The 13392-nt window shown below is 42.4% G+C and overlaps 1 protein-coding gene across 1 annotated transcript in view; it reads right to left on the minus strand.

Annotated features, from left to right (window-relative positions):
* LOC124121101 (hepatocyte growth factor receptor-like) overlaps positions 1 to 13392 on the minus strand; it is a 124141-nt gene that overhangs the window by 109949 nt on the left and 800 nt on the right. Inside the window, exon 1 of the mRNA XM_048396923.1 lies at positions 12840 to 13392. This exon is cut by the window's right edge and continues 800 nt beyond it. Within this exon, the coding sequence (XP_048252880.1) occupies positions 12840 to 13392 (553 nt within the window). The remainder of the gene's footprint in view (positions 1 to 12839) is intronic.

The raw sequence follows: 13392 nt of genomic DNA on the forward strand, positions 1-13392 counted from the left end.
ATCCTTTTCAATTTGTTTTCATCCTTTGTCCCTATTCCATGCATGTTTATGTTGCTACATCTTATTGCTCATGTTTCCAAGTATTGTAAAACACTTTAATGTTTCTCCTTCTTAATCTAACGTTATAACATTTCCGGTCATTGCCATCATCTAATACACAAGAGATGATACCAAGACATATTTTATTCGGTTTTATGGTCTATGCGGTCTTACAATTGATTTTATTAGTCTTTAAATCTTATGTCTAGTAAATATTTTCACAAACAGGGCTGTTAACTGATATAAGGAATGTGACATCCAGTTGAGGACTGAATACGACGTACGTTAGTCTGGTAACGACATTTCTACAATAATTTGTTGAATAAACCGTTAATACGCCAGTTGTGACAGGGATGATGGTATGGTAGATGTAGCAGACATATTGACAGCCGTTGTTACGAGAGTCACTAGGTTATTAGTACGGCATTGGCCTTGTTGATTGGTACTATACTTTCTGTGGCCACTGGCGGACGTAATTCAAACTCCTTCCACACTGACATCGCACCAAATATATTTGTGTACCGATTACATAACTCTTACTGACAGGGTAGGGTGGTAGTTCACGCGAAACGGACGACACTGTGTATATTGAGCGGCTCCTTTGATATCGCCTCACAACATACTTTTAATGAATGACCAATTAAACGATGATACACATCAGGATCGCGGAGAAAATACAAGCTTCGTTCGCGTTGAATATATATATCAAGGCACAAATTCATCTTTCATAAACTTTTTATGTCTTGGTGCTTAATATATCCACATATCAACGAAAATGTGTAATACATGTATCCACAAAAATATACATGTACAGGCTAGGTATTTGCCCACAGCAACACCTGCATAAATGTTTATTCACGCGTGGTGTGGCAGATTGTAATTGACCGACAACAAGTATTGTAGAATCACCTGTAAATAAGGCCGACACTGTAATTAGACACAACGTACTAATGAGAATATGAGAATTATCATAAGAAGGCTGTTACGTTTTTCTTAACTATTACCATTTTCATACCAAAAGTGACAATGCAGTTAAAAGTTGCTTTAGTGTCACAATATTCACTCACGTTTTCCTCAATCGCATTGAAACATAATTCCTACTGGTCAGTTCGACACTGCTTGTAATTAAATAATTATTTCGAGATTTCGTTAGAATGTAAGATATTTAGCCAAAGGTTATGCAATAAAAGACGAATAGTTTTTTTTCATTAAAATACGCGCACGCGTACCTGTATATTGCATACCTAGTGTCACGTAATTGCCCAGTGTGATGTATCAACGGGACAAAAAAAACGGGAAATGAAATAGAAACTAACTAAAATTAAATGTTGTGGAAAATAACTCCAATGAATTGGAGTACACGCACATGAATTCGTATGATAAACTGTCAAAACGTTTTGAGAGGTAAGGCCGGGTTCATTAAAGATCGCTACAAAAACACGAGTTTTGAGTAAAGGAACATGTTCTCGCCCATGGGCCTGCCCATGGGCCAAACCTTTTCTCGCCCATGGGCGAAATATTTCAATATCGCTATAAAATCGTTGAATTAAGTTAAAATGAGTTAAATTTTGTGTCATGGTACTTGAATGAATACATTAAATGTATTTGCGAAACAAAAACATGAGTTTTAAGTAAAGGAACATATTCTCGCCCATGGGCCTGCCCATGGGCCTACCCATGGGCCTACCCATGGGCCAAACCTTTTCTCGCCCATGGGCGAAATATTTCAATATCGCTATAAAATCGTTGAATTAAGTTAAAATGAGTTAAATTTTGTGTCATGGTACTTGAATGAATACATTAAATGTATTTGCGAAACAAAAACATGAGTTTTAAGTAAAGGAACATATTCTCGCCCATGGGCCTGCCCATGGGCCTACCCATGGGCCTACCCATGGGCCAAACCTTTTTCTCGCCCATGGGCGAAATATTTCAATATCGCTATAAAATAGTTGAATTAAGTTAAAATGAGTTAAATTTTGTGTCATGATACTTCAATAAATACATTTAATGTATTTGCGAAACAAAATCATGAGTTTTAAGTAAAGGAACATATTCTCGCCCATGGGCCAAACCTTTTTCTCGCCCATGGGCGAAATATTTCAATATCGCTATAAAATCGTTGAATTAAGTTAAAATGAGTTAAATTTTGTGTCGTAATACTTCAATAAATACATTAAATGTATTTGCGAAACAAAATCATGAGTTTTAAGTAAAGGAACATATTCTCGCCCATGGGCCTGCCCATGGGCCTACCCATGGGCCAAACCTTTTCTCGCCCATGGGCGAAATATTTCAATATCGCTATAAAATAGTTGAATTAAGTTAAAATGAGTTAAATTTTGTGTCATGATACTTCAATAAATACATTTAATGTATTTGCGAAACAAAATCATGACTTTTAAGTAAAGGAACATGTTCTCGCCCATGGGCCAAACCTTTTTCTCGCCCATGGGCGAAATATTTCAATATCGCTATAAAATCGTTGAATTAAGTTAAAATGAGTTAAATTTTGTGTCATGATACTTCAATAAATACATTTAATGTATTTGCGAAACAAAATCATGAGTTTTAAGTAAAGGAACATATTCTCGCCCATGGGCCAAACCTTTTTCTCGCCCATTGGCGAAATATTTCAATATCGCTATAAAATCGTTGAATTAAGTTAAAATGAGTTAAATTTTGTGTCATGATACTTCAATAAATACATTAAATGTATTTGCGAAACAAAAACATGAGTTTTAAGTAAAGGAACATATTCTCGCCCATGGGCCTGCCCATGGGCCTACCCATGGGCCAGACTTCGCCCATGGGCAGGCCCATGGGCCACACTTCGCCCATGGGCAGGCCCATGGGCGACATAGTCTAAATATTGAGTTTTTAAACAATTTTTTTTTCATTTTTTCTTCCTTGGTATGTTCCCATGAAAACGGCATGTTTAATTTTGTAAATACCTTTAACCGATACTGGGCAAAGAGCGTAGAGTTTCTGGACTTTTGGGTTTCCAGAATTAAAATGGGACGTGTTCAGTGTTATAGACAATATTCCCGACATGTCAGTAACACTGGCCGTGGTTCACTGGTATCATCGCGACTCCGCATATGTCAGTGTTATAGACAAGATTCCCTACATGTCAGTAACACTGGCCGTGGTTCACTGGTATCATCGCGACTCCACATATGTCAGTGTTATAGACAAGATTCCCTTCCTATATGTATATATATATATATATACATCCCATATGAAAGTGTTAACATCACGACCCCCACAGGACAGTGTGAACATCACGACTCTCACTTGACATTGTTAACATCACGCCTCCCACTTGACATTGTTAACATTACGACCCTCACTTGACAGTGTTAACATCACGCCTCACACATGACAGTGTTAACATCACGCCTCCCACTTGACAGTGTTAACATCACAACCCTCACATGACAGTGTTAACATCACAACCCTCACAGGACAGTGTTAACATCACGACTCCCATGTGACAGTGTTCATCATCACGACTCCCCAATGACAGTGTTAACATCACGCCTCCCACATGACAGTGTTAACATTACGACTCCCACATGACAGTGTTAAAATTACGACTCCAACATGGCTGTGTTATCATCAGGACTCCCACTGGACAGTGTTAACATTACGACTCCCTTCCAACATGGCGGTGTTATCATCAGGACTCCCACTGGACATTGTTAACATAACGACTCCCCAATGGCAGTGTCAATATCACGACTCCAGCATGACAGTGTTAACATCACGATTCCCCATACGACAATGTTATCATCTAGACTCTCACATGACAATGTTAACATTACGACTCCCCAATTACAGGGTTAACACCACGACTCTTCACATGACAGTTTTATCATTACGACTCCCCATATGACAGTGTCATCATCACGATTCCCACATGACTGTGTTCATCATCACGACTCCCCAATGACAGTGTTAAAATCACGACTCCCACATGACAGAGTTATCATCACGACTCCCACATGACAGTGTTAACAATACGACTCCCACAGGACTGTGATAACATCATGACTCCCACTTGACAGTGTTATCATTACGACTCCAACATGGCGGTGTTTTCATCAGGACTCCCACTGGACATTGTTAACATAACGACTCCCCAATGGCAGTGTCAATATCACGACTCCAGCATGACAGTGTTAACATCACGATTCATCATGTGACAGTGTTATCATCACGACTCTCACATGACAATGTTAATATTACGACTCACCAATAACAGGGTTAACACCACGACTCCCACAGGACAGTGTTAACATCACGATTCCCCACATGACAGTGTTATCCCCACGACTCCCCACATGACAGTGTTATCATCACGACTCCCTCATGACAGTGGTATCATCACTACTCCCTCGTCACAGTGTTATCCCCACAACTCCCACATGACTGTTATCATCACGACTCCCCACATAACAGTGTTATCATTACGACTCCCCACATGATAGTGTTATCATCACGACTTCCCACATGACAGTGTTATCCTAACGACTCCCCACATGACTGTGTTAACATTACGACTCTCATATGACAGTGTTATCATCACGACTCCCTTATGCCAGTGTTAACATCTCTACTTCCCCATGGCAGTGTTATTATCACGATTCCAACATGACAGTGTTTTCATTACGACTACCAACATGAGAGTGTTAACATCACGACTCCCCACATGACAATGTTATCATTACGACTCCCAACAAGACAGTGTTATCCCCACGACTCCCCACATGACAGTGTTATCATCACGACTCCCCACATGAAACTGTTATCCCCACGACTCCCCACATGACAGTGTTATCATTACGACTCCCCATATGACAGTGTCATCATCACGATTCCCCACATGACTGTGTTATCATCATGACTCCCCACATGACAGTGTTATCATCACGACTCCCACATGACAGTGTTATCATTACGACTCCCACATGACAGTGTTATCCTCACGACTCCCAACTTGACAGTGTTAACATCACGATTCCCACATGACAATGTTATCATTACAACTCCCAACAAGACAGTGTTATCCCCACGACTCCCCACATGACAGTGTTATCCCCACGACTCCCCACATGACAGTGTTATCCCCACGACTCCCCACATGACAGTGTTATCCCCACGACTCCCCACATGACAGTGTTATCCCCACGACTCCCCACATGACAGTGTTATCATTACGACTCCCCACATGACAGTGTCATCATCACGATTCCCACATGAAAGTGTTATCCCCACGACTCCCCACATGACAGTGTTTTCATTACGACTCCCTAGATGACAGTGTCATCATCACGATTCCCACATGATTGTGTTATCATCACTTATCTTCACATGGCAGTGTTATCATCACGACTGCCACATATTAGTGTTAACATCACGACTCCCACATATAAATGTTAACGTCACGACTCCCACATGACAGTGTTATCATTACGAGGACCCTCATGACAGTGTTATTATCACGATTCCAACATGACAGTGTCATCATCACGACTCCCCAATGACAGTGTTAACATCACGACTCCCACATGACTGTGTTATCATCACGATTACCACATGACAGTGTTATCATCACGACTCCCCACATGACAGTGTTAACATCACGACTCCCACATGAAAGTGATATCCCCACGACTCCCCACATGACAGTGTTATCATTACGACTACCCATATGACAGTGCCATCATCACGATTCCAACATGACTGTGTTCTCATCATGACTCCCACATGAGAGTGTTATCCTCACGACTCTTCACATGACAGTGTTATCATCACTACTCCCTCATGACAGTGTTATCATCACGACTCACACATGACAGTGCTATCATCACGACTCCCAAATGACAGGGTTAACATCACGACTCCTACATATTAGTGTTATTATCACGACTTCCACACATTAGTTTTAACATCACGACTCCCAGGTGAAAGTGTTAACATCACGACTCCCACATGACAGTGTTATCATCACGACTTCCCACATGACAGTGTTAACATCACGACTCTCACATGAAAGTGTTATCCCCACGACTCCCCACATGACAGTGTTATCATTACGACTTCTGACATGACAGTGTCATCATCACGATTCCCACATGACAGTGTTATCCCCACGACTCCCCGCATGACAGTGTTATCATTACGACTACCCATATGACAGTGCCATCATCACGATTCCAACATGACTGTGTTCTCATCATGACTCCCACATGAGAGTGTCATCCTCACGACTCTTCACATGACGGTGTTATCATCACTACTCCCTCATGACAGTGTTATCATCACGACTCACACATGACAGTGTTATCATCACTACTCCCACATGACAGGGTTAACATCACGACTCCCACATGACAGTGTTAACATCACGACTCCTACATATTAGCGTTATCTTCACGACTTCCACACATTAGTGTTAACATCACGACTCCCAGATGAAAGTGTTAACATCACGACTCCCACATGACAGTGTTATCATTACGACTTCTGACATGACAGTGTCATCATCACGATTCCCACATGACAGTGTTATCATCACGACTCGCACATGACGGTGTTGTCATTACGACTACCCACATGACAGTGTTAACATCACGACTCTCACATGAAAGTGTTATCATCACGACTACCCACATGACAGTGTTATCATTACGACTCCCCATATGACAGTGCCATCATCACAATTCCCACATGACTGTGTTCTCATCATGACTCAAACATGAGAGTGTTATCCTCACGACTCTTCACATGACAGTGTTATCATCACTACTCCAACATGACAGGGTTAACATCACGACTCCCACATATTAGTGTTAACATCACGACTCCCTGATGACAGTGTTAACATCACGACTCCCACATGACAGTGTTATCCTCACGACTCCCAACATGACAGTGTTATCATCACGACTCCCACATGACAGGGTTCACATCACGACTCCCACATATTAGTGTTAACATCAAGACTCCCTGATGACAGTGTTAACATCACGACTCCCACATGACAGTGTTATCCTCACGACTCCCAACTTGACAGTGTTAACATCACGATTCCCACATGACAATGTTATCATTACAACTCCCAACAAGACAGTGTTATCCCCACGACTCCCCACATGACAGTGTTATCCCCACGACTCCCCACATGACAGTGTTATCCCCACGACTCCCCACATGACAGTGTTATCCCCACGACTCCCCACATGACAGTGTTATCATTACGACTCCCCACATGACAGTGTCATCATCACGATTCCCACATGAAAGTGTTATCCCCACGACTCCCCACATGACAGTGTTTTCATTACGACTCCCTAGATGACAGTGTCATCATCACGATTCCCACATGATTGTGTTATCATCACTTATCTTCACATGGCAGTGTTATCATCACGACTGCCACATATTAGTGTTAACATCACGACTCCCACATATAAATGTTAACGTCACGACTCCCACATGACAGTGTTATCATTACGAGGACCCTCATGACAGTGTTATTATCACGATTCCAACATGACAGTGTCATCATCACGACTCCCCAATGACAGTGTTAACATCACGACTCCCACATGACTGTGTTATCATCACGATTACCACATGACAGTGTTATCATCACGACTCCCCACATGACAGTGTTAACATCACGACTCCCACATGAAAGTGATATCCCCACGACTCCCCACATGACAGTGTTATCATTACGACTACCCATATGACAGTGCCATCATCACGATTCCAACATGACTGTGTTCTCATCATGACTCCCACATGAGAGTGTTATCCTCACGACTCTTCACATGACAGTGTTATCATCACTACTCCCTCATGACAGTGTTATCATCACGACTCACACATGACAGTGCTATCATCACGACTCCCAAATGACAGGGTTAACATCACGACTCCTACATATTAGTGTTATTATCACGACTTCCACACATTAGTGTTAACATCACGACTCCCAGGTGAAAGTGTTAACATCACGACTCCCACATGACAGTGTTATCATCACGACTTCCCACATGACAGTGTTAACATCACGACTCTCACATGAAAGTGTTATCCCCACGACTCCCCACATGACAGTGTTATCATTACGACTCTCAATATGACAGTGTCATCATCACGACTCCAACATGGCTGTGTTATCATCAGGACTCGCACATGACAGTCTTATCATTACGACTACCCCCCTTACAGTGTTATTATCACGATTCCAACATGACAGTGTCATCATCACGATTCCCACATGACAGTGTTAACATCACGACTCCAACATGACAGTCTTAACATCACGACTCCCCACATGACAGTCTTAACATTACGACTCCCTACATGACAGTGTTATCCCCACAACTCCCCACATGACAGTGTCATCATCACGATTCCCCACATGACTGTGTTATCATCCCGACTTCCACATATTAGTGTTAACATTCCGACTCCCACATATTAGTGTTAACATCACGACTCCCAGATGACAGTATTAACATCAGGACTCCCACATGACAGTGTTATCATCACGACTTCCCACATGACAGTGTTACAATACGACTTGCACATGACAGTGTTAAGATCACGACTCTCACATGAAAGTGTTATCCCCACGGGTCCCCACATGACAGTGTTATCATTACGACTCCCTACATGACAGTGTCATCATCACGACTCTCACATTAAAGTGTTATCCCCACGACTCCCCACATGACAGTGTTATCATCACGACTCCAACATGACAGTGTTATCATTACGACTCCCTACATGACAGTGTCATCATCACGACTCTCACATGAAAGTGTTATCCCCACGACTCCCCACATGACAGTGTTATCATTACGACTCCCCATATGACAGTGTCATCATTACGACTCCCTACATGACAGTGTCATCATCACGATTCTCACATGATTGTGTTATCATCAATTATCTTCACATGGCAGTGTTATCATCACGACTGCCACATATTAATGTTAACATCACGACTTCCACATGACAGTGTTATCATTACGACGACCCACATGACAGTGTTATTATCACGATTCCAACATGACAGTGTCATCATCACGATTCCCACATGACTGTGTTTATCATCACGACTCCCACATGACTGTGTTATCATCACGACTTCCCAAATGACTGTGTTATCACCACGACTCTTCACATGACAGTGTTATCATTACGACTCTCACATATTAGTGTTAACATCACAACTCTCAGATGACAGTGTTAACATCACGACTCCCAACATGACAATGTTATCATTACGACTACCCACATGACAGTGTTAACATCACGACTTCCCAAATGACAGTGTTATCATCACGAGTCGCACATGACAGTGTTATCATTACGACTACCCATATGACAGTACCATCATCACGATTCCAACATGACTGTGTTCTCATCATGACTCCCACATGAGAGTGTTATCCTCACGACTCTGCACATGACAGTGTTATCATCACTACTCCCTCATGACAGTGTAATCATCACGACTCACACATGACAGTGTTATCATCACGACTCCCACATGACAGGGTTAACATCAGGAATCCTACATATAACATCACGACTTCCACACATTAGTGTTAACATCACGACTCCCAGATGACTGTGTTATTATCATGATTCCCACATGACAGTGTTATCATCACGACTCGCACATGACAGCCTTATCATTACGACTACCCACATGACAGTGTTATCCCCACGACTCCCACATGACAGTGTTATCATTACGACTCCCCACATGACAGTGTCATCATCACGATTCCCACATAAAAGTGTTATCCCCACGGCTCCCCACATGACAGTGTTATCATTACGACTCCCTATATGACAGTGTCATCATCACGATTCCCACATGATTGTGTTATCATCACGAATCTCCACATGGCAGTGTTATCATCACGATTGCCACATATTAGTGTTAACATCACGACTCCCACATATTAGTGTTAACATCACGACTCCCACATATTAGTGTTAACATCACGACTCCCATATGACAGTGTTATCATCACGACTCCCTTATGACAGTGTGAACATCTCTACTTCCCCATGGCAGTGCCAATATCACGACTCCACCATGACAGTGATATCATCACGACTCCCACATGACTGTGTTATCATCACGACTCCACACATGACAGTGTTATTATTACGACTCCCCACATGACAGTCTTAACATTAAGACTCCCTACATGACAGTGTTAACATCACGACTCTCACATGAAACTGTTATCCCCACGACTCCCAACATGACAGTGTCATCATCACGAATCCCTCATGAAAGTGTTATCCCTACGACTCCCCACATGACAGTTTTATCATTACGACTCCCTATATGACAGTGTCATCATCACGATTCCCACATGACAGTGTTATCATTACGACTCCCCATAGGACATTTCATCATCACGATTCCCCACATGACTGTGTTATCATCGCGACTCTTCACATGACAGTGTTTATCATTACGACTCCAACATGACAGTGTTATCATTACGACTCTCACATATTAGTGTTAACATCACGACTCCCACATGACAGTGTTAACATCACGACTCTCACATGAAACTGTTATCCCCACGACTCCCAACATGACAGTGTTATCTTTACGACTCCCCACATGACAGTGTCATCATCACGATTCCCTCATGAAAGTGTTATCCCTACGACTCCCCACATGACAGTTTTATCATTACGACTCCCTACATGACAGTGTCATCATCACGATTTCCACATGACAGTGTTATCATTACGACTCCCCATATGACATTTCATCATCACGATTCCCAACATGACAGTGTTATCATCACGATTCCCACATGACTGTGTTTATCATCACGACTCCCACATGACAGTGTTATCATCACGACTTCCCACATGACAGTGTTATCATTTAGACTCCCAACATGACAGTGTTATCATCACGACTGCCAACTAGCAGGGTTAACATCACGACTCTCACATGACAGTGTTATCATAACGACTCGAACATGACAGTGTTATCATCACGATTCCCACATGACTGTGTTTATCATCACGACTCCCACATGACAGTGTTATCATCACGTCTCGCGAATGACAGTGTTATCATTACGACTACGCACATGACAATATTAACATCACGACTCTCACATGAAAGTGTTATCCCCACGACTCCCCTCATGACAGTGTTATCATTACGACTCCCAACATGCCAGTGTCATCATCACGATTCCAACATGACTGTGTTTATCATCACGACTCCCACATGACAGTGTTATCATCACGACTTCCCACATGACAGTGTTACCATACGACTCGCACATGACAGTGTTAACATCACGACTCTCACATGAAAGTGTTATCCCCACGACTCCCCACATGACAGTGTTACATTACGACTCCCCATATGAGAGTGTCATCATCACGATCCCCACATGATTGTGTTATCATCACGAATCTTCACATGGCAGTGTTAGCATCATGACTCCCACATGACAGTGTTATCATCATGACTCCCACATGACTGTGTTATCATCACGACTTCCCACATGACAGAGTTATCATTACGACTCCCCACATGAGAGTGTTATTATCGCGATTCCAACATGACAGTCTTTTCATTACGACTCCCCACATGAAAATTTTAACATCACGACTCCCACATAAAAGTGTTATCGCCACGACTCCCCACATGACAGTGTTATCATTACGACTCCCTCATGACAGTGTTATCATCACTTCTCCCTCATCACAGAGTTATACCCACGACTCCCACATGGCTGTTATCATCACAACTCCCCACATGACAGTGTTATCCTCACGACTCTTCACATGACAGTGTTATCATCACGACTGACACATAGCAGGGTTAACATCAGGACTCCCACATATTAGTGTTAACATCACGACTCCCACATATTAGTGTTAACATCACGACTCCCACATGACAGTGTTATCATCACGACTCGCACATGACAGTGTTATCATTACGAATACCCACATGACAGTGTTATTATCACCATTCCAACATGACAGTGTCATCATCACGATTCCCACATGACTGTGTTTATCATCACGACTCCCTACATGACAGTGTTATCCTCACGACTCCCACATGACAGTGTTATCATCACGATTCCCCACATCCCCACGTGTCATAGTAACGACTTCCCACATGTCAGAAACATTGCACTGGGTTCAGTGTTACAATCAGGACTCTCCACATGTCAGTGTTGTCGTCACCACACAAATATCAATGTCCCTGCAATTGTTGTCTTTCTCGGCCTCGGCGTTTCAAATTTGATTTACAATAAAAGATCAAGTTTTCTGAAACAGTTGTCGGTCTGTATCGGCCCGGGAGTTTTAAATTTGTACTGAAATAGTTGTCTGCCTATTTTGGACAGAGCGTTTTAACATTGATTTACAAGAAGATAATTTTTTCCGAAATGTCTGTATGTGTATGTCGGCCTCGGTGTTTTAAAGTTGATAAACTAAAAACTACAATTTTACTGAAATAGTTTTCTGATTATTTTGGCCCGGACCCGACAATTTTACATTTAAAATTTCGGCTATATCAGCTCAAGCATTTTGCGATTAACCTGTCTAATCCAGAGCCCCCAGTTCTGTGGGCATAATGTATACCAATAAGAATTGGTTGTTATAGTCCATCCTTATGGAATTTATTCGTTTGACAGCAGTATTTGTGTACAGCGTCGTTTACAAGTCGTTCGCCATGCAGAAATAGGTAGGCGCCCTCTTACCTGAACATAACACCCGCCGGTGACATCTGCCCACGACACATTTGAAGTTGTACTCAACTTACACAGCACATTAGAACTTTCGTTTCTGATATCCTCAAATGTGTACTGGCACAACGCTGATCCAAGAGAGGGATCTTGCTGAAAGTCGGATTGGTCTGTGTTTTTTCCGAAACTCACAGTGATTGAACTTCCGGTATCCGCCATGTCTAGTCCGATGTTGTATAAGGTCAGGTCCTTGGTCCGACAATCCAGGGGAAAGTCCATGAGAGGGAACAAAGACTCGTAACTTGTGCAAAACCTAATGAGTCGGGTTGTGACGTTCATGCTTGACGTTTCTCTCTGGGTTGTAAGGAAATATGTGAAATTGTTCTTGGTGAAGCCCGATATAAAATGTATGGCGTAGTTGCTTTCTGGTTTTCTTGAAATGACAGACTCGGTGTTGTCACTGATGTTCATACTAGGTTGGCCTTGATCTGGGAACGACAAGTGTCGGTACGACAACACGGGGACGACGGGCGTCGGCTTGTTCGAGGTTGATGATGCTACTAGCAAC

Source organism: Haliotis rufescens, unplaced genomic scaffold, assembly GCF_023055435.1.
Source record: "Haliotis rufescens isolate VD_foot unplaced genomic scaffold, xgHalRufe1.0.p SCAF_16, whole genome shotgun sequence".
NCBI classification, from domain to species: domain Eukaryota; kingdom Metazoa; phylum Mollusca; class Gastropoda; order Lepetellida; family Haliotidae; genus Haliotis; species Haliotis rufescens.